The sequence below is a fragment of the Oncorhynchus masou genome, chromosome 2, assembly GCF_036934945.1.
Source record: "Oncorhynchus masou masou isolate Uvic2021 chromosome 2, UVic_Omas_1.1, whole genome shotgun sequence".
Lineage (NCBI taxonomy): Eukaryota > Metazoa > Chordata > Actinopteri > Salmoniformes > Salmonidae > Oncorhynchus > Oncorhynchus masou.
Window position 1 is genome coordinate 1,777,139 of NC_088213.1, and position 24,521 is coordinate 1,801,659.

At 41.0% G+C, this 24,521-nt stretch overlaps 1 protein-coding gene across 1 annotated transcript in view; it reads right to left on the reverse strand.

The window, feature by feature from the left end:
• Positions 1-12,339: 12,339 nt before the first annotated feature.
• Positions 12,340-24,521, reverse strand: part of LOC135552116 (solute carrier organic anion transporter family member 3A1-like) — a 48,806-nt gene continuing 36,624 nt past the window's right edge. The window contains exons 8-9 of the mRNA XM_064983536.1: positions 13,253-13,317; positions 12,340-12,727 (exon numbers count right to left, since the gene is read on the reverse strand). Of these exons, the coding sequence (XP_064839608.1) occupies positions 12,351-12,727; positions 13,253-13,317 (442 nt within the window). The 3' untranslated portion in view covers positions 12,340-12,350. The remainder of the gene's footprint in view (positions 12,728-13,252; positions 13,318-24,521) is intronic.

Consider the following 24,521-nt stretch of genomic DNA (forward strand, 5'->3'; position numbering starts at 1 on the left):
TGGATATAGTCCTAACAATGTGGTGATGTTTTCAGACCAGGAACTGGATATAGTCCTAACAGTGTGGTGATGTTTTCAGACCAGGAACTGGATATAGTCTTAACAATATTGTGATGTTTTCAGACCAGGAACTGGATATAGTCTTAACAATGTGGTGATGTTTTCAGCTTAACAATGTGGTGATGTTTTCAGACCAGGAACTGGATATAGTCTTAACAATGTGGTGATGTTTTCAGACCAGGAACTGGATATAGTCCTAACAATGTGGTGATGTTTTCAGACCAGGAACTGGATATAGTCTTAACAATGTGGTGATGTTTTCAGCTTAACAATGTGGTGATGTTTTCAGACCAGGAACTGGATATAGTCCTAACAATGTGGTGATGTTTTCAGACCAGGAACTGGATATTGTCTTAACAATGTGGTGATGTTTTCAGACCAGGAACTGGATATAGTCCTAACAATGTGGTGATGTTTTCAGACCAGGAACTGGATATAGTCCTAACAATGTGGTGATGTTTTCAGACCAGGAACTGGATATGGTCCTAACAATGTGGTGATGTTTTCAGACCAGGAACTGGATATAGTCTTAACAATGTGGTGATGTTTTCAGACCAGGAACTGGATATAGTCTTAACAATGTGGTGATGTTTTCAGCTTAACAATGTGGTGATGTTTTCAGACCAGGAACTGGATATTGTCTTAACAATGTGGTGATGTTTTCAGACCAGGAACTGGATATAGTCCTAACAATGTGGTGATGTTTTCAGACCAGGAACTGGATATAGTCCTAACAATATGGTGATGTTTTCAGACCAGGAACTGGATATAGTCTTAACAATGTGGTGATGTTTTCAGACCAGGAACTGGATATAATCTTAACAATGTGGTTATGTTTTCAGACCAGGAACTGGATATAGTCTTAACAATGTGGTGATGTTTTCAGCTTAACAATGTGGTGATGTTTTCAGACCAGGAACTGGATATAGTCTTAACAATGTGGTGATGTTTTCAGACCAGGAACTGGATATAGTCCTAACAATGTGGTGATGTTTTCAGACCAGGAACTGGATATAGTCCTAACAATGTGGTGATGTTTTCAGACCAGGAACTGGATATGGTCCTAACAATGTGGTGATGTTTTCAGACCAGGAACTGGATATAGTCTTAACAATGTGGTGATGTTTTCAGACCAGGAACTGGATATAGTCTTAACAATGTGGTGATGTTTTCAGCTTAACAATGTGGTGATGTTTTCAGACCAGGAACTGGATATTGTCTTAACAATGTGGTGATGTTTTCAGACCAGGAACTGGATATAGTCCTAACAATGTGGTGATGTTTTCAGACCAGGAACTGGATATAGTCCTAACAATATGGTGATGTTTTCAGACCAGGAACTGGATATAGTCTTAACAATGTGGTGATGTTTTCAGACCAGGAACTGGATATAATCTTAACAATGTGGTTATGTTTTCAGACCAGGAACTGGATATAGTCTTAACAATGTGGTGATGTTTTCAGCTTAACAATGTGGTGATGTTTTCAGACCAGGAACTGGATATAGTCTTAACAATGTGGTGATGTTTTCAGACCAGGAACTGGATATAGTCCTAACAATGTGGTGATGTTTTCAGACCAGGAACTGGATATAGTCTTAACAATGTGGTGATGTTTTCAGCTTAACAATGTGGTGATGTTTTCAGACCAGGAACTGGATATAGTCCTAACAATATGGTGATGTTTTCAGACCAGGAACTGGATATAGTCTTAACAATGTGGTGATGTTTTCAGACCAGGAACTGGATATAATCTTAACAATGTGGTTATGTTTTCAGACCAGGAACTGGATATAGTCCTAACAATGTGGTGATGTTTTCAGACCAGGAACTGGATATAGTCTTAACAATGGGGTGATGTTTTCAGCTTAACAATGTGGTGATGTTTTCAGACCAGGAACTGGATTTAGTCTTAACAATGTGGTGATGTTTTCAGACCAGGAACTGGATATAGTCTTAACAATGTGGTGATGTTTTCAGACCAGGAACTGGATATAGTCCTAACAATGTGGTGATGTTTTCAGACCAGGAACTGGATATAGTCCTAACAATATGGTGATGTTTTCAGACCAGGAACTGGATATAGTCCTAACAATGTGGTGATGTTTTCAGACCAGGAACTGGATATGGTCCTAACAATGTGGTGATGTTTTCAGACCAGGAACTGGATATAGTCTTAACAATGTGGTGATGTTTTCAGACCAGGAACTGGATATAGTCTTAACAATGTGGTGATGTTTTCAGCTTAACAATGTGGTGATGTTTTCAGACCAGGAACTGGATATTGTCTTAACAATGTGGTGATGTTTTCAGACCAGGAACTGGATATGGTCCTAACAATGTGGTGATGTTTTCAGACCAGGAACTGGATATAGTCTTAACAATGTGGTGATGTTTTCAGACCAGGAACTGGATATAGTCTTAACAATGTGGTGATGTTTTCAGACCAGGAACTGGATATAGTCTTAACAATGTGGTGATGTTTTCAGACCAGGAACTGGATATAGTCCTAACAATATGGTGATGTTTTCAGACCAGGAACTGGATATAGTCTTAACAATGTGGTGATGTTTTCAGCTTAACAATGTGGTGATGTTTTCAGACCAGGAACTGGATATAGTCCTAACAGTGTGGTGATGTTTTCAGCTTAACAATGTGGTGATGTTTTCAGACCAGGAACTGGATATAGTCTTAACAATGTGGTGATGTTTTCAGACCAGGAACTGGATATAATCTTAACAATGTGGTGATGTTTTCAGACCAGGAACTGGATATAGTCCTAACAGTGTGGTGATGTTTTCAGACCAGGAACTGGATATAGTCCTAACAATGTGGGGATGTTTTCAGACCAGGAACTGGATATTGTCTTAACAATGTGGTGATGTTTTCAGACCAGGAACTGGATATAGTCTTAACAATGTGGTGATGTTTTCAGCTTAACAATGTGGTGATGTTTTCAGACCAGGAACTGGATATAGTCTTAACAATGTGGTGATGTTTTCAGACCAGGAACTGGATATAGTCTTAACAATGTGGTGATGTTTTCAGCTTAACAATGTGGTGATGTTTTCAGACCAGGAACTGGATATAGTCCTAACAGTGTGGTGATGTTTTCAGCTTAACAATGTGGTGATGTTTTCAGACCAGGAACTGGATATAGTCTTAACAATGTGGTGATGTTTTCAGACCAGGAACTGGATATAGTCTTAACAATGTGGTGATGTTTTCAGACCAGGAACTGGATATAGTCTTAACAATGTGGTGATGTTTTCAGACCAGGAACTGGATATGGTCCTAACAATGTGGTGATGTTTTCAGACCAGGAACTGGATATAGTCTTAACAGTGTGGTGATGTTTTCAGACCAGGAACTGGATATAGTCCTAACAGTGTGGTGATGTTTTCAGACCAGGAACTGGATATAGTCCTAACAATGTGGTGATGTTTTCAGACCAGGAACTTCAATGTCAAAATTGCTCTGAATAGTTATTTTCCAGAGGGTCTGAATACTTATGTAAATAAGTTTTACTTTTTAATTGCAGAAATGTCTAAAAACCTGTTTTCGCTTTGTCATTATGGGATATTACGTGTAGATTGACGAGAACATGTTTTTATTTAATCCATTTTAGAATAAGGCTGTTACCTCAATCGGAAATTACATTTAAATTTCATTCGTGCTGGAATGCGGCCCTTCCACGGTTCCAGAATGAATCTCGCCTGAACCCTCTAGAATTAGAACGAGTGACCCAATTCAACATCTATTCGATGTTGGTTCAATGTCATTTAATTAACAATGTTCCGACAGACATAAATACAAATAAAATTGTTAAAATTACGAGCCTATTTGGTTTAGCCACGGAAAAAGACAGGAACCTTCCCGCTAGCCATGTTTGGCTGAGATATTGGATGAGCTGGATTTGCCGGGAGAAGAGTTTGGATTGTCGCATGCTTCTGTCTATAACGTGAGCTGCTCAGTATGTGTTAATAGTCCTTTCTACCATGCTGTTTTTGAAAGATATAACGTTAGCCATCGAGAACTACAAAAGTTTTGCTACTTTTATGCCCTGAATTTAGCAGGCACTATCAACAGATCATTTGGAAAAAGTGATTGGCTACTTTCTGTACATGCCCCGGTCAGTGTGAACCGGAGTGACTTGACACAACGCTGCCAAACAAGATGTAGCTACAAACAGAACAGAGTTAAATATTTCCAGTCTACCGTGAAGCGTTCACCCATATATACGGGTCAGAGTCTAGCTACATTTTCAGTTATTCCAAGTTTCTAATTTTGTCAGAAAGTAATTTTCATTGCAGTTTAAAGCGTACTGTTCGCTAGCTAACGTTACATGTATGATCTGCGTAGTAATATTATTCAAATCAGAAATGCATTTGCATTGCTAGTTATAGCTGTGTATGTTATCTATCTATATTATTATAATGTCATGATCTAGTTATAGCTGCAGCAGTGTATGTTATCTATCTATATTATTATAATGTCATGATCTAGTTATAGCTGGAGCAGTGTATATTATCTATCTATATTAGTATAATGTCATTATCTAGTTATAGCTGCAGCAGTGTATATTATCTATCTATATTATAATGTCATTATCTAGTTATAGCTGCAGCAGTGTATGTTATCTATCTATATTATTATAATGTCATTATCTAGTTATAGCTGGAGCAGTGTATGTTATCTATCTATATTATTATAATGTCATTATCTAGTTATAGCTGGAGCAGTGTATGTTATCTATCTATATTATTATAATGTCATTATCTAGTTATAGCTGCAGCAGTGTATGTCTATAGGAGGCAGCGGGTTAAACCGCTAGACCACCCTGGGCCATAATCTCATGTCATTATCTATATTATTGTAATGTCATTATCTATATTATTATAATGTCATTATCTAGTTATAGCTGCAGCAGTGTATGTTATCTATCTATATTATTATAATGTCATTATCTAGTTATAGCTGGAGCAGTGTATGTTATCTATCTATATTATTATAATGTCATTATCTAGTTATAGCTGCAGCAGTGTATGTTATCTATCTATATTATTATAATGTCATTATCTAGTTATAGCTGGAGCAGTGTATGTTATCTATCTATATTAGTATAATGTCATGATCTATCTATGCTATAATAACATGTCATTATCTAGTTATAGCTGGAGCAGTGTATGTTATCTATCTATATTATTATAATGTCATGATCTAGTTATAGCTGGAGCAGTGTATGTTATCTATCTATATTATTATAATGTCATTATCTAGTTATAGCTGGAGCAGTGTATGTTATCTATCTATATTATTATAATGTCATGATCTAGTTATAGCTGGAGCAGTGTATGTTATCTATCTATATTATTATAATGTCATTATCTAGTTATAGCTGCAGCAGTGTATGTTATCTATCTATATTATTATAATGTCATTATCTAGTTATAGCTGTGTATGTTATCTATCTATATTATTATAATGTCATGATCTAGTTATAGCTGTGTATGTTATCTATCTATATTATTATAATGTCATGATCTAGTTATAGCTGCAGCAGTGTATATTATCTATCTATATTATTATAATGTCATTATCTAGTTATAGCTGCAGCAGTGTATATTATCTATCTATATTATTATAATGTCATTATCTAGTTATAGCTGCAGCAGTGTATGTTATCTATCTATATTATTATAATGTCATTATCTAGTTATAGCTGGAGCAGTGTATGTTATCTATCTATATTAGTATAATGTCATGATCTATCTATGCTATAATAACATGTCATTATCTAGTTATAGCTGCAGCAGAGTGTATATCTATAGGAGGCAGCGGGTTAAACCGCTAGACCACCCTGGGACATAATCTCATGTCATTATCTATATTATTATAATGTCATTATCCAGTTATAGCTGCAGCAGAGTGTATATCTATAGGAGGCAGCGGGTTAAACCGCTAGACCACCCTGGGACATAATCTCATGTCATTATCTATATTATTATAATGTCATTATCTATATTATTATAATGTCATTATCTATCTATGCTATAATAACATGTCATTATCTATGTATATTAATATAATGTCATTATCTATGTATATTATTATAATGTCATTATATATCTATCTATATTATTATATTGTCATTATCTATGTATATTATTATAATGTCATTATCTATGTATATTATTATAATGTCATTATATATCTATCTATATTATTATAATGTCATTATCTGTGTATATTATTATAATGTCATTATATATATATCTATATTATTATAATGTCATTATCTATGTATATTATTATAATGTCATTATCTATGTATATTATTATAATGTCATTATCTATCTATCTATATTATTATAATGTCATTATCTGCCTATGCTATATTATTATAATGTCATTATCTGTCTATCTATATTATTATAATGTCATTATCTATCTATCTATATTATTATAATGTCATTATCTATCTATCTATATTATTATAATGTCATTATCTGTCTATGCTATAATAACATGTCATTATCTATGTATATTATTATGTCATTATCTATCGATATATTATTAGAATGTCATTGTCTATCTGTTATTATAACATGCCATTATCTATCTATGTTACTATATTGTCATTATCGATCTGTTATTATGTCATTATCAGTCTATGGTATTATAATATGTCATTATCTATTTAGATTATTACAATGTCATTATCTATGTTATTATGTCATTGTCAATCTATATTATTATGTCATGTCATGATCTACTTATACCATTATAATGTCATTATCTATCTATGTTATTAAACTGTCAATATTTATATATCTGTTATTAAGTCATTATCAATCTATATTATATATATTTTAAATTGGACTGTACACTTGTTTATTCCATGTGTAACTCTGTGTTGTTGTTTGTGTCGCACTGCTTTGCTTTATCTTGGCCAGGTATCAGTTGTAAATGAGAACTTGTTCTCAACTAGCTTACCTGGTTAAATAAAGGTGAAAAAAACGTTATTATACTGTCATTATTTATCTATGTTATTATAATGTCATTATCTATCTTGTCTGATAGATAGTGTTTGCTATGAATTTAATCATGGTAATGTTACCATGGTAACATTTATTTTAAATGGTGCATAGCCGAAAAGGGGCCATGGGATTGAATCCCAACCTTAGTATGACTGTAAGAGGTTGACTGTAAGAGGCTGTATGACTGTAAGAGGTTGACTGTAAGAGGCTGTATGACTGTAAGAGGTTGACTGTAAGAGGCTGTATGACTGTAAGAGGTTGACTGTAAGAGGCTGTATGACTGTAAGAGGGGATGGATGGAAGAGCTCCTTTCATATGCCCAACAATGCCATCTGCTGGACAGGAAGGGAAAATACTGTATGTCATAAACAGAAACTTCTCTTTTTATTGAACAATAACAATATATTGTTCAATATAACATATTTTTCAACAGGAACTTAATATATTATTTCTAGTATAATACTGTAATAGAACATCAACAGACAGTAGCCTATAAATACTGTGTTGCAGTAAGGAGGACCAACAAGGCATAGTAAAAACTAAAATAGTATTTAATGTATTTACAATGAACATACAATCATGTCATATTTTACAAGTTATATACATATAAAAGGGGGGTGACAGACTCCTAAGGGACACGGACACCGGGAGGACGAGCAACGAGGTGCGCAGGAGAAGTGCGTCATCGAACAACGGAACAGTCCACTCAGATAATCCCCGGAGATCACCCCCACGTAATTACATCATTATATTCTGACCCATAAAAGCGGCAGTTTGAGGCAAGGCTAGGGTTAGACTCCAACACCATCATTAAGTTTTCTGATGACACAACAGTGGTAGGCCTGATCACAGACAACGATGAAACAGCCTATAGGGAGGAGGTCAGAGAACTGGCAGTGTGGTGCAGGACAACAACCTCTCCCTCAATGTGAGCAAGACAAAGGAGCTGATTGTGAACTATAGGAAAAGGCGGGCCGAACAGGTCCCCATTAACATCAACGGGGCTGTAGTGGAGCGGGCTGAGAGTTTCCATTTCCTTGGTGTCCACATCACCAATGATCTATCATGGTCCAAACACATCAAGACAGTCGTGAAGAGGGCACGACAAAACCCTTTCCCTCTCAGGAGACTGAAAAGATTTGGCATGGGTCCCCAGATCCTCAACAAGTTCTACAGCTGCACCAATGAGAGCATCCTGACCGGTTGCATCACTGCCTGGTATGGCGCTACAGAGGGTAGTGAGTACAGCCCAGTACATCACTGGGGCCAAGCTTCCTGCAATCTAGGACCAATATAATAGGTAGTGTCAGAGGAAAGCCCATAAAATCGTCAGAGACTCCAGTCACCCAAGTCATAGACTGTTCTCTTTGCTACCGCACGGCAAGTCAAGGGCCAAAAGGCTCCTTAACAGCTTCTACCCCCAAGCCATAAGACTGCTGAACTATTAATCAAATGGCCACCGGACTATTTACATTGACCCCCCCTCCATTTGTTTTGTACACTGCTGCTACTCACTGTTTATTATCTATGCATAGTCACTTCACCCCTACCTACATGTACAAATTATCTCTAAACTGTATCCCCGCACACTGACTCGGTACCGGTACCCCCTGTATATAGCCTTGTTATAGTTATGTTATTGTGTTTTTTTAAACTATTTTTTACTTTTGTTTTTTTGGTAAATATTTTCTTAACTCTTCTTGAACTGCACTGTTTGTTAAGGGCTTGTAAGTAAGCATTTCACAGTAAGGTCTACACTTGTATTCGGCACATGTGACAAATACGATTTGATTTGATCAGAGTTCACCATTTAAATGAGGCCCCAGGTCACTACACTGAGCCCTAGATTCTATCAGATCAGTGTTAACCCACAGTAACACAGGGTTCACCATCTAAATGAGCCCTAGATTCTATCAGATCAGTGTTAACCCACAGTAACACAGGGTTCACCATCTAAATGAGCACTAGATTCTATCAGATCAGTGTTAACCCACAGTAACACAGGGTTCACCATCTAAATGAGCTCTAGATTCTATCAGATCAGTGTTAACCCACAGTAACACAGGGTTCACCATCTAAATGAGCCCTAGATTCTATCAGATCAGTGTTAACCCACAGTAACACAGAGTTCACCATCTAAATGAGCTCTAGATTCTATCAGATCAGTGTTAACCCACAGTAACACAGGGTTCACCATCTAAATGAGCACTAGATTCTATCAGATCAGTGTTAACCCACAGTAACACAGGGTTCACCATCTAAATGAGCTCTAGATTCTATCAGATCAGTGTTAACCCACAGTAACACAGGGTTCACCATCTAAATGAGCACTAGATTCTATCAGATCAGTGTTAACACAGGGTTCACCATCTAAATGAGCCCTAGATTCTATCAGATCAGTGTTAACCCACATCATTGTTTTGTTTAGGCGATGTTGGAGGTGTGCATTGGAACAGTCACATCCACAAGCGGCTCCCAGCGTTATACCTATCACAGACATTGCCATAGGATGCACCAATTCTTCCAATGACTTCCAATGAATGGAAGTTTACAAGTACAGTAGAGTTCCAGTCATTTTGCTAACGCTAGTTAGCATTGGCTCGCAAAATGACCTCCAACTTCCTCCATACTGCCGAGACATAGAAATGGTATCCACAAATTAATCTGACTCTGGGGAAGCAGAAAAAAATGCCAGAAATTGGCAGTATGGCTTTAACGCTGATCTGATTGAATGTAGGCCTGAGTTGGGCCTTGGTCCTACTATAACCTGGTCCTACTATAACCTGGTCCTACTATAACCTGGTCCTACTATAACCTGGTCCTACTATAACCTGGTCCTACATCCCTTGGTACTCTGTTCTACTATAACCTGGTCCTACATCCCTTGGTACTCTGTCCTACTGTAACATGGTCCTACTATAACCTGGTCCTACTATAACCTGGTCCTACTATAACATGGTCCTAATATAACCTGGTACTACTATAACCTGGTCCTACTATAACCTGGTCCTACATCCCTTGGTACTCTGTCCTACTATAACCTGGTCCTACTATAACCTGGTCCTACATCCCTTGGTACTCTGTCCTACTGTAACATGGTCCTGCTATAACATGGTCCTACTATAAACTGGTCCTACTATAACATGGTCCTACATCCCTTGGTACTCTGTCCTACTACCACCGCCTGGTACGGCAACTGCCCCGCCCTCAACCGTAAGGCTCTCCAGAGGGTAGTGAGGTCTGCACAACGCATCACCGGGGGCAAACTAACTGCCCTCCACACCTACACCATCCGATGTTACAGGAAGGCCATAAAGATCATCAAGGACATCAACCACCCGAGACACTGCCTGATCACCCCGCTATCATCCAGAAGGCGAGGTCAGTACAGGTGCATCAAAGCTGGGACCGAGAGACTGAAAAACAGCTTCTATCTCAAGGCCATCAGACTGTTAAACAGCCACCACTAACATTGAGTGGCTGCTGCCAACACACCGACTCAACTCCAGCCACTTTAATAATGGGAATTGTTGGGAAATTATGTAATTATGTAAAATATATATCACTAGCCACAAACAATGCTACCTAATATAATGTGTACATACCCTACATTATTCATCTCATATGTATACGTATATACTGTACTCTATATCATCCACTGCATCTTTATGTAATACATGTATCACTAGCCACTTTAACTATGCCACTTTGTTTACATACTCATCTCATATGTATATACTGTACTCGATACCATCTACTGTATCTTGCCTATGCTGCTCTGTACCATCACTCATTCATATATCCTTATGTACATATTCTTTATCCCCTTACACTGTGTATAAGACAGTAGTTTAGGAATTGTTAGTTAGATTACTTGTTGGTTATTACTGCATTGTCGGAACTAGAAGCACAAGCACTTCGCTACACTCGCATTAACATCTGCTAACCATGTGTATGTGACAAATACAATTTGATTTGATTTGGTGGAACTCTAACCTGCTAACCCACTAGCCTGCTGGTAAACCTGTCTATCATCTGTGGTGGAACTCTAACCTGCTAACCCACGAGCCTGCTGGTAAACCTGTCTATCATCTGTGGTGGAACTCTAACCTGCTAACCCACTAGCCTGCTGGTAAACCTGTCTATCATCTGTGGTGGAACTCTAACCTGCTAACCCACTAGCCTGCTGGTAAACCTGTCTATCATCTGTGGTGGAACTCTAACCTGCTAACCCACGAGCCTGCTGGTAAACCTGTCTGTCAAATGAAACATTGGTTTAATGGCAGGTTCAACTAGCCCCTCCTTTAAGAGGATGGACGAGGACCAAACAACCAGTCAGAATAAAAAGACAATCATAAGCCGAAATCATTCAGATGATCTAGTGGGGATGCTTTCATATGTTCATTGGGACTGGTTGGAACTGAAAGAGATTTCCTATGATATGTAGAGCTGAGGAGAACAGACACTCTGAGGTGGATCAGGTCAGGACTGACCCTGTCTATGTGCACCCAGAGAGGACAACACATGACAGACGACAACAACTCCACCTCCTGTGGCCCTGACAAAAACCACTGAATTCTACCCAGCCAGTACTACCACTGTGTTGTCTGGCTCAGAACAATCATCCCAGGAGGAGACCTGTTAATGTGGATAAAACTGATCAGAAATGTCTATTAAAGACCAGAATAAAGAGTGAATAGTAGTGTGTTGTGATGGCAACAGCAGTCAGCCAGCAAGCCAGCCAGTTAGCTTGCCAGTCAGCCAGAAAGCCAGTTAGCTTGCCAGCCAGCCAGTTAGCTTGCCAGTCAGCCAGCCAGCCAGTTAGCCAGCCAGTTAGCTTGCAGTCAGGCAGCCAGCCAGCCAGTCAGCCAGCTTGCCAGTCAGGCAGCCAGCTAGTCAGCCAGCTTGCCAGTCAGGCAGCCAGCCAGTAGATTAGCTTGCCAGTCAGGCAGCCAACCAGTCAGCCAGCCAACCAGTCAGCCAGCTTGCCAGTCAGGCAGCCAGCCAGTAGGTTAGCTTGCCAGTCAGGCAGCCAGCCAGTAGATTAGCTTGCCAGTCAGGCAGCCAGCCAGTCAGCCAGCTTGCCAGTCAGGCAGCCAGCCAGTAGGTTAGCTTACCAGTCAGGCAGCCAGCCAGTAGGTTAGCTTGCCAGTCAGGCAGTCAGCCAGCTTTCCAGTCAGGCAGCCAGCCAGTTAGTTAGCTTGCCAGTCAGGCAGCCAGCCTGTTAGTCGGCCCCCGGGTCTTGGAGAAACTATAAAACAGACTCCATGTTATAACTCATCTCTGGTTCCTCCAGGTTATATATAAATGTTGTCCGGTTGCCTGGGTTCTGGGTGATCTCCTTGCCCAGGTTGTCCAGAGTCACGTTAGAGGCAAACAGCTGGGTGGGAGTCAGGTAGCCTTCACTGTTCTTAATGTATTTCTTATAGTTGGTCCGGAGACACTGCCAAGTGGTGGTGTAAAGGATGAAGGCGGTGGACTTGAGAGCGATGGCGATACTCACGTAGAGGTGTCGATAGGCCACGTTGTCGTACAGCATGCAGGCTCCCTTGTCTCCACAGACTGTGGACCAGAACAGGCAGGTGGAGTCGATGCCCATGCCGAAGATCAGAGGGGGAGGGATGAAACCTGGGAGGAGAGGGAACATAGATCAGACATTAGACCCAAACCTTAGATGCTGTGATTGTCTGGTTTGCTTGGTTCATTGTGGCTTGAAAATGCAAACAATAGATCAGCCATCATACTTAAACACATACAGTATAGCTAACATTACATTGAATGGATTCAGCTTGGTTTGTATTGTACATAAACAATGGAATAAAAGCCATGTTATTGATGACAGTGATCTCCTACCTAGTAGTCTCAGGCCCAGAAACATGTTATTGATGACAGTCATCTCCGACCTAGTAGTCTCAGGCCCAGAAACATGTTATTGATGACAGTGATCTCCTACCTCGTAGTCTCAGGCCCAGAAACATGTTATTGATGACAGTGATCTCCTACCTAGTAGTCTCAGGCCCAGAAACATGTTATTGATGACAGTGATCTCCTACCTCGTAGTCTCAGGCCCAGAAACATGTTATTGATGACAGTGATCTCCTACCTAGTACTCTCAGGGCCAGAAACATGTTATTGATTACCGTGATCTCCTACCTAGTAGTCTCAGGCCCAGAAACAGAACTCCAAGAGCGTAGGATTTTAGCTCAGGGCTCACTGTTCTGAAACACAAAGAAACATACTATAGAAAGCAGTCAAAATGTACAGCAGCAAGCCTTTACAGCAGCAGCATAGTAACAGCAGCATAGTAACTGCAGCAAGCCATTACAGCAGCATAGTTACAGCAGCATAGTAACAGCAGCATAGTAACAGCAGCAGGCCATTACAGCAGCATAGTAACAGCAGCATAGTAACAGCAGCAAGCCATTACAGCAGCATAGTTACAGCAGCATAGTAACAGCAGCATAGTAACAGCAGCATAGTAACAGCAGCAGGCCATTACAGCAGCATAGTTACAGCAGCATAGTAACAGCAGCATAGTAACAGCAGCATAGTAACAGCAGCATAGTAACAGCAGCAGGCCATTACAGCAGCATAGTAACAGCAGCATAGTAACAGCAGCATAGTAACAGCAGCAAGCCATTACAGCAGCATAGTAACAGCAGCATAATAACAGCAGCATAGTAACAGCAGCAAGCCATTACAGCAGCATAGTAACAGCAGCATAGTAACAGCAGCATAGTAACAGCAGCATAGTAACAGCAGCATAGTAACAGCAGCAGGCCATTACAGCAGCATAGTAACAGCAGCATAGTAACAGCAGCAGGCCATTACAGCAGCATAGTAACAGCAGCATATTAACAGCAGCATAGTAACAGCAGCATAGTAACAGCAGCAGGCCATTACAGCAGCATAGTAACAGCGGCATAGTAACAGCAGCATAGTAACAGAGGCATAGTAACAGCAGCATAGTAACAGCAGCAAGCCGTTACAGCAGCAGCATAGTAACAGCAGCATAGTAACAGCAGCAAGCCATTACAGCAGCATAGTAACAGCAGCATAGTAACAGCAGCATAGTAACAGCAGCATAGTAACAGCAGCAGGCCGTTACAGCAGCATAGTAACAGCAGCATAGTAACAGCAGCAAGCCATTACAGCAGCATAGTAACAGCAGCATAGTAACAGCAGCATAGTAACAGCAGCATAGTAACAGCAGCATAGTAACAGCAGCAGGCCATTACAGCAGCATAGTAACAGCAGCATAGTAACAGCAGCAAGCCATTACAGCAGCATAGTAACAGCGGCATAGTAACAGCAGCATAGTAACAGCAGCAGGCCATTACAGCAGCATAGTAACAGCGGCATAGTAACAGCAGCATAGTACCAGAGGCATAGTAACAGCAGCATAGTAACAGCAGCAAGCCGTTACAGCAGCAGCATAGTAACAGCAGCATAGTAACAGCAGCAAGCCATTACAGCAGCATAGTAACAGCAGCATAGTAACAGCAGCAGGCCATTACAGCAGCATAGTAACAGCAGCAAGCCATTACAGCAGCAGGCCATTACAGCAGCATAGTAACAGCAGCATAATAACAGCAGCATAGTAACAGCAGCATAATAACAGCAGCAAGCCATTACAGCAGCATAGTAACAGCAGCATAGTAACAGCAGCATAATAACAGCAGCAAGCCATTACAGCAGCATAGTAACAGCAGCATAATAACAGCAGCATAGTAACAGCAGCATAATAACAGCAGCATAGTAACAGCAGCAGGCCATTACAGCAGCATAGTAACATCAGCATAGTAACAGCAGCATAGTAACAGCAGCAAGCCATTACAGCAGCATAGTAACAGCAGCATAATAACAGCAGCATAGTAACAGCAGCATAATAACAGCAGCAAGCCATTACAGCAGCATAGTAACAGCAGCATAGTAACAGCAGCATAATAACAGCAGCAAGCCATTACAGCAGCATAGTAACAGCAGCATAGTAACAGCAGCATAGTAACAGCAGCATAATAACAGCAGCATAGTAACAGCAGCATAATAACAGCAGCATAATAACAGCAGCATAGTAACAGCAGCATAGTAACAGCAGCATAGTAACAGCAGCATAGTAACAGCAGCATAGTAACAGCAGCATAGTAACAGCAGCATAATAACAGCAGCATAGTAACAGCAGCATAGTAACAGCAGCATAATAACAGCAGCATAATAACAGCAGCATAGTAACAGCAGCATAGTAACAGCAGCATAGTAACAGCAGCATAGTAACAGCAGCATAGTAACAGCAGCATAGTAACAGCAGCATAATAACAGCAGCATAATAACAGCAGCATAGTAACAGCAGCATAGTAACAGCAGCATAGTAACATCAGCATAGTAACAGCAGCAAGCCATAACAGCAGCATAGTAACAGCAGCATAGTAACAGCAGCATAGTAACATCAGCATAGTAACAGCAGCAAGCCATAACAGCAGCATAGTAACAGCAGCATAGTAACAGCAGCATAGTAACAGCAGCATAGTAACAGCAGCATAGTAACAGCAGCATAGTAACAGCAGCATAATGACAGCAGCATAATAACAGCAGCATAGTAACAGCAGCATAGTAACATCAGCATAGTAACAGCAGCAAGCCATAACAGCAGCATAGTAACAGCAGCATAGTAACAGCAGCATAGTAACAGCAGCATAGTAACAGCAGTAACAGCAGCAGCAGCATAGTAACAGCAGCATAGTAACAGCAGCATAATAACAGCAGCATAATAACAGCAGCATAGTAACAGCAGCATAGTAACAGCAGCATAGTAACAGCAGCATAGTAACAGCAGCATAGTAACAGCAGCATAATAACAGCAGCATAGTAACAGCAGCATAGTAACAGCAGCATAGTAACAGCAGCATAGTAACAGCAGCATAATAACAGCAGCATAATAACAGCAGCATAGTAACAGCAGCATAGTAACAGCAGCATAGTAACAGCAGCATAGTAACAGCAGCATAGTAACAGCAGCATAGTAACAGCAGCATAGTAACAGCAGCATAGTAACAGCAGCATAATAACTGCAGCATAATAACAGCAGCATAGTAACAGCAGCATAGTAACAGCAGCATAGTAACAGCAGCAGGCCATTACAGCAGCATAGTAACAGCAACATAGTAACAGCAGCAAGCCATTACAACAGCATAGTAACAGCAGCATAGTAACAGCAGCATAATAACAGCAGCATAGTAACAGCAGCATAGTAACAGCAGCATAGTAACAGCAGCATAGTAACAGCAGCATAATAACAGCAGCATAGTAACAGCAGCATAGTAACATCAGCATAGTAACAGCAGCAAGCCATAACAGCAGCATAGTAACAGCAGCATAGTAACAGCAGCATAGTAACAGCAGCATAGTAACAGCAGCATAGTAACAGCAGCATAGTAACAGCAGCAAGCCATTACAGCAGCATAGTAACAGCAGCATAGTAACAGCAGCATAATAACAGCAGCATAATAACAGCAGCATAGTAACAGCAGCATAGTAACAGCAGCAAGCCATTACAGCAGCATAGTAACAGCAGCATAATAACAGCAGCATAGTAACAGCAGCATAATAACAGCAGCATAATAACAGCAGCATAGTAACAGCAGCATAGTAACAGCAGCATAGTAACAGCAGCATAGTAACAGCAGCATAGTAACAGCAGCAGGCCATTACAGCAGCATAGTAACAGCAGCATAGTAACAGCAGCATAATAACAGCAGCATAGTAACAGCAGCAGGTCATTACAGCAGCATAGTAACAGCAGCATAGTAACAGCAGCATAGTAACAGCAGCAGGCCATTACAGCAGCATAGTAAAAGCAGCATAGTAACAGCAGCATAATAACAGCAGCATAGTAACAGCAGCAGGTCATTACAGCAGCATAGTAACAGCAGCATAGTAACAGCAGCAAGCCATTACAGCAGCATAGTAACAGCAGCATAGTAACAGCAGCATAATAACAGCAGCATAGTAACAGCAGCATAGTAACAGCAGCATAGTAACAGCAGCATAGTAACAGCAGCATAATAACAGCAGCATAGTAACATCAGCATAGTAACAGCAGCAAGCCATAACAGCAGCATAGTAACAGCAGCATAGTAACAGCAGCATAGTAACAGCAGCATAGTAACAGCAGCATAGTAATAGCAGCATAGTAACAGCAGCATAGTAACAGCAGCATAATAACTGCAGCATAGTAACAGCAGCATAGTAACAGCAGCATAGTAACATCAGCATAGTAACAGCAGCATAGTAACAGCAGCATAGTAACAGCAGCATAGTAACATCAGCATAGTAACAGCAGCATAGTAACAGCAGCATAATAACTGCAGCATAATAACAGCAGCATAGTAACAGCAGCATAGTAACAGCAGCATAGTAACAGCAGCATAGTAACAGCAGCAGGCCATTACAGCAGCATAGTAACAGCAGCATAGTAACAGCAGCAAGCCATTACAGCAGCATAGTAACAGCAGCATAGTAACAGCAGCATAATAACAGCAGCATAGTAACAGCAGCATAGTAACAGCAGCATAGTAACAGCAGCATAGTAACAGCAGCATAGTAACAGCAGCATAATAACAGCAGCATAGTAACAGCAGCATAGTAACATCAGCATAGTAACAGCAGCAAGCCATAACAGCAGCATAGTAACAGCAGCATAGTAACAGCAGCATAGTAACAGCAGCATAGTAACAGCAGCAAGCCATTACAGCAGCATAGTAACAGCAGCATAGTAACAGCAGCATAGTAACAGCAGCAGGCCATTACAGCAGCATAGTAACAGCAGCATAGTAACAGCAGCATAATAACAGCAGCATAGTAACAGCAGCAGGTCATTACAGCAGCATAGTAACAGCAGCATAATAACAGCAGCATAGTAACAGCAGCATAATAACAGCAGCATAGTAACAGCAGCATAGTAACAGCAGCATAGTGACAGCAGCATAGTAACAGCAGCATAGTAACAGCAGCAGGCCATTACAGCAGCATAGTAACAGCAGCATAGTAACAGCAGCATAATAACAGCAGCATAGTAACAGCAGCAGGTCATTACAGCAGCATAGTAACAGCAGCATAGTAACAGCAGCATAGTAACAGCAGCAGGCCATTACAGCAGCATAGTAACAGCAGCATAGTAACAGCAGCATAATAACAGCAGCATAGTAACAGCAGCAGGTCATTACAGCAGCATAGTAACAGCAGCATAGTAACAGCAGCAAGCCATTACAGCAGCATAGTAACAGCAGCATAGTAACAGCAGCATAATAACAGCAGCATAGTAACAGCAGCATAGTAACAGCTGCATAGTAACAGCAGCATAGTAACAGCAGCATAGTAACAGCAGCATAATAACAGCAGCATAGTAACAGCAGCATAGTAACATCAGCATAGTAACAGCAGCAAGCCATAACAGCAGCATAGTAACAGCAGCATAGTAACAGCAGCATAGTAACAGCAGCATAGTAACAGCAGCAAGCCATTACAGCAGCATAGTAACAGCAGCATAGTAACAGCAGCATAATAACAGCAGCATAATAACAGCAGCATAGTAACAGCAGCATAATAACAGCAGCATAGTAACAGCAGCATAGTAACAGCAGCATAGTAACAGCAGCATAGTAACAGCAGCATAGTAACAGCAGCAGGCCATTACAGCAGCATAGTAACAGCAGCATAGTAACAGCAGCATAATAACAGCAGCATAGTAACAGCAGCAGGTAGTAATAACAGCAGCATAGTAACAGCATAGTAACAGCAGCATAATAACAGCAGCATAGTAAACAGCAGCATAGTAACAGCAGCAGTAACATAGTAACAGCAGTAACAGCAGCATAGTAACAGCAGCATAACAGCAGCATAATAACAGCAGCATAGTAACAGCAGCATAGTAACAGCAGCATAGTAACAGCAGCATAGTAACAGCAGCAGGTCATTACAGCAGCATAGTAACAGCAGCATAGTAACAGCAGCATAACAGCAGCATAACATAACAGCAGCATAGTAACAGCAGCATAATAACAGCAGCATAGTAACAGCAGCATAGTAACAGCAGCATAGTAACAGCAGCATAGTAACAGCAGCATAGTAACAGCAGCATAGTAACAGCAGCATAATAACAGCAGCATAGTAACAGCAGCATAGTAACAACAGCATAGTAACAGCAGCATGCCATTACAGCAGCATAGTAACAGCAGCATAGTAACAGCAGCATAGTAACAGCAGCATAGTAACAGCAGCATAGTAACAGCAGCATAGTAACAGCAGCATAGTAACAGCAGCAATTACAGCAGCATAGTAACAGCAGCATAGTAACAGCAGCATAGCCATTAGCAGCATTATAGCAGCAACAGCAGCATAGTAACAGCAGCATAGTAACAGCAGCATAGTAACAGCAGCAAGCCATTACAGCAGCATAGTAACAGCAGCATAGTAACAGCAGCATAGTAACAGCAGCAAGCCATTACAGCAGCATAGTAACAGCAGCATAGTAACAGCAGCATAGTAACAGCAGCAGGCCATTACAGCAGCATAGTAACAGCAGCATAGTAACAGCAGCATAGTAACAGCAGCATAATAACAGCAGCATAGTAACAGCAGCATAGTAACAGCAGCATAGTAACAGCAGCATAATAACAGCAGCATAGTAACAGCAGCATAATAACAGCAGCATAGTAACAGCAGCATAGTAACAGCAGCATAATAACAGCAGCATAGTAACAGCAGCAAGCCATTACAGCAGCATTGTAACAGCAGCATAGTAACAGCAGCATAGTAACAGCAGCAAGCCATTACAGCAGCATAGTAACAGCAGCATAGTAACAGCAGCATAATAACAGCAGCATAGTAACAGCAGCATAATAACAGCAGCATAATAACAGCAGCATAATAACAGCAGCATAGTAACAGCAGCATAGTAACAGCAGCATAGTAACAGCAGCATAGTAACAGCAGCATAATAACAGCAGCATAGTAACAGCAGCATAGTAACAGCAGCATAGTAACAGCAGCATAATAACAGCAGCATAATAACAGCAGCATAGTAACAGCAGCATAGTAACAGCAGCATAGTAACAGCAGCATAATAACAGCAGCATAGTAACAGCAGCATAGTAACAGCAGCATAGTAACAGCAGCATAGTAACAGCAGCATAGTAACAGCAGCATAATAACAGCAGCATAGTAACAGCAGCATAATAACAGCAGCATAGTAACAGCAGCATAGTAACATCAGCATAGTAACAGCAGCAAGCCATAACAGCAGCATAGTAACAGCAGCATAGTAACAGCAGCATAGTAACAGCAGCATAGTAACAGCAGCATAGTAAACAGCATAGTAACAGCAGCATAGTAACAGCAGCATAGTAACAGCAGCATAGTAACAGCAGCATAGTAACAGCAGCATAGTAACAGCAGCATAGTAACAGCAGCATAGTAACAGCAGCATAATAACAGCAGCATAATGACAGCAGCATAATAACAGCAGCATAGTAACAGCAGCATAGTAACAGCAGCATAGTAACAGCAGCAAGCCATAACAGCAGCATAGTAACAGCAGCATAGTAACAGCAGCATAGTAACAGCAGCATAGTAACAGCAGCATAATAACAGCAGCATAGTAACAGCAGCATAGTAACAGCAGCATAGTAACAGCAGCATAGTAACAGCAGCATAGTAACAGCAGCATAGTAACAGCAGCATAGTAACAGCAGCATAATAACAGCAGCATAGTAACAGCAGCATAGTAACAGCAGCATAGTAACAGCAGCATAGTAACAGCAGCATAGTAACAGCAGCATAATAACAGCATAGTAACAGCAGCATAGTAACAGCAGCATAGTAACAGCAGCATAGTAACAGCAGCATAATAACTGCAGCATAATAACAGCAGCATAGTAACAGCAGCATAGTAACAGCAGCATAGTAACAGCAGCATAGTAACAGCAGCATAGTAACAGCAGCATAGTAACATCAGCATAGTAACAGCAGCAAGCCATAACAGCAGCATAGTAACAGCAGCATAGTAACAGCAGCATAGTAACAGCAGCATAGTAACAGCAGCATAATAACTGCAGCATAATAACAGCAGCATAGTAACAGCAGCATAGTAACAGCAGCATAGTAACAGCAGCATAGTAACAGCAGCATAGTAACAGCAGCATAGTAACAGCAGCATAATAACTGCAGCATAGTAACAGCAGCATAGTAACAGCAGCATAGTAACAGCAGCATAGTAACAGCAGCATAGTAACAGCAGCAGGCCATTACAGCAGCATAGTAACAGCAGCATAGTAACAGCAGCAAGCCATTACAGCAGCATAGTAACAGCAGCATAGTAACAGCAGCATAATAACAGCAGCATAGTAACAGCAGCATAGTAACAGCAGCATAGTAACAGCAGCATAGTAACAGCAGCATAGTAACAGCAGCATAATAACAGCAGCATAATAACAGCAGCATAGTAACAGCAGCATAGTAACAGCAGCATAATAACAGCAGCATAGTAACAGCAGCATAGTAACAGCAGCAAGCCATAACAGCAGCATAGTAACAGCAGCATAGTAACAGCAGCATAGTAACAGCAGCATAGTAACAGCAGCATAGTAACAGCAGCAAGCCATTACAGCAGCATAGTAACAGCAGCATAGTAACAGCAGCATAATAACAGCAGCATAGTAACAGCAGCATAGTAACAGCAGCAAGCCATTACAGCAGCATAGTAACAGCAGCATAGTAACAGCAGCAAGCCATAACAGCAGCATAGTAACAGCAGCATAGTAACAGCAGCATAGTAACAGCAGCAAGCCATTACAGCAGCATAGTAACAGCAGCATAGTAACAGCAGCATAATAACAGCAGCATAATAACAGCAGCATAGTAACAGCAGCATAATAACAGCAGCATAGTAACAGCAGCATAGTAACAGCAGCATAGTAACAGCAGCAGGCCATTACAGCAGCATAGTAACAGCAGCATAGTAACAGCAGCATAATAACAGCAGCATAGTAACAGCAGCAGGTCATTACAGCAGCATAGTAACAGCAGCATAGTAACAGCAGCATAATAACAGCAGCATAGTAACAGCAGCATTGTAACAGCAGCATAGTAACAGCAGCAGGTCATTACAGCAGCATAGTAACAGCAGCATAGTAACAGCAGCATAATAACAGCAGCATAATAACAGCAGCATAGTAACAGCAGCATAGTAACAGCAGCATAGTAACAGCAGCATAGTAACAGCAGCAGGTCATTACAGCAGCATAGTAACAGCAGCATAGTAACAGCAGCATAATAACAGCAGCATAGTAACAGCAGCATAATAACAGCAGCATAGTAACAGCAGCATAGTAACAGCAGCATAATAACAGCAGCATAGTAACAGCAGCATAGTAACAGCAGCATAGTAACAGCAGCATAGTAACAGCAGCATAGTAACAGCAGCAGGCCATTACAGCAGCATAGTAACAGCAGCATAGTAACAGCAGCAAGCCATTACAGCAGCATAGTAACAGCAGCATAGTAACAGCAGCATAGTAACAGCAGCATAGTAACAGCAGCATAGTAACAGCAGCAAGCCATTACAGCAGCATAGTAACAGCAGCATAGTAACAGCAGCATAGTAACAGCAGCAAGCCATTACAGCATTATAGTAACAGCAGCATAGTAACAGCAGCATAGTAACAGCAGCATAGTAACAGCAGCAAGCCATTACAGCAGCATAGTAACAGCAGCATAGTAACAGCAGCATAGTAACAGCAGCAAGCCATTACAGCAGCATAGTAACAGCAGCATAGTAACAGCAGCATAGTAACAGCAGCATAGTAACAGCAGCATAGTAACAGCAGCATAGTAACAGCAGCAAGCCATTACAGCAGCATAGTAACAGCAGCATAGTAACAGCAGCATAGTAACAGCAGCAAGCCATTACAGCAGCATAGTAACAGCAGCATAGTAACAGCAGCATAGTAACAGCAGCAAGCCATTACAGCAGCATAGTAACAGCAGCATAGTAACAGCAGCATAGTAACAGCAGCATAGTAACAGCAGCAAGCCATTACAGCAGCATAGTAACAGCAACAAACCATTACAGCAGCATAGTAACAGCAGCATAGTAACAGCAGCATAGTAACAGCAGCATAGTAACAGCAACAAACCATTACAGCAGCATAGTAACAGCAGCATAGTAACAGCAGCATAGTAACAGCAGCATAGTAACAGCAGCATAGTAACAGCAGCAGGCCATTACAGCAGCATAGTAACAGCAGCAAGCCATTACAGCAGCATAGTAACAGCAGCATAGTAACAGCAGCATAGTAACAGCAGCATAGTAACATCAGCATAGTAACAGCAGCAAGCCATTACAGCAGCACAGTAACAGCAGCATAGTAACAACAGCATAGTAACAGCAGCATAGTAACAGCAGCAAGCCATTACAGCAGCATAGTAACAGCAGCATAGTAACAGCAGCATAGTAACAGCAGCATAGTAACAGCAGCATAGTAACAGCAGCAGGCCATTACAGCAGCATTGTCACCTCGTTAGTCAGTATGTGTTATACCTGTTCTGGTTGTCATCTCGTTAGTCATTATGTGTTATACCTGTTCTGGTTGTCATCTCGTTAGTCATTATGTGTTACACCTGTTCTGGTTGTCATCTCGTTAGTCATTATGTGTTATACCTGTTCTGGTTGTCATCTCGTTAGTCATTATGTGTTACACCTGTTCTGGTTGTCATCTCGTTAGTCATTATGTGTTACACCTGTTCTGGTTGTCATCTCGTTAGTCAGTATGTGTTACACCTGTTCTGGTTGTCATCTCGTTAGTCAGTATGTGTTATACCTGTTCTGGTTGTCACCTCGTTAGTCAGTATGTGTTACACCTGTGCTGGTTGCCACCTCGTTAGTCAGTATGTGTTACACCTGTGCTGGTTGTCACCTCGTTAGTCAGTATGTGTTACACCTCTGCTGGTTGCCACCTCGTTAGTCATTATGTGCTACACCTGTGCTGGTTGTCATCTCGTTAGTCAGTATGTGTTACACCTGTGCTCGTTGTCATCTCTTTAGTCAGTATGTGTTACACCAGTGCTGGTTGTCATCTCGTTAGTCATTATGTGTTACACCTGTGCTGGTTGTCATCTCGTTAGTCAGTATGTGTTACACCTGTGCTGGTTGTCACCTCGTTAGTCAGTATGTGTTACACCTGTGCTGGTTGTCACCTCGTTCGTCATTATGTGTTACACCTGTGCTGGTTGTCATCTCGTTAGTCAGCATGTGTTACACCTGTTCTGGTTGTCATCTCGTTAGTCATTATGTGTTACACCTGTTCTGGTTGCCACCAGCAGCTACTCTTCCTGTGGTCCACATAACACAGGTATGTCTGAGTGGTCT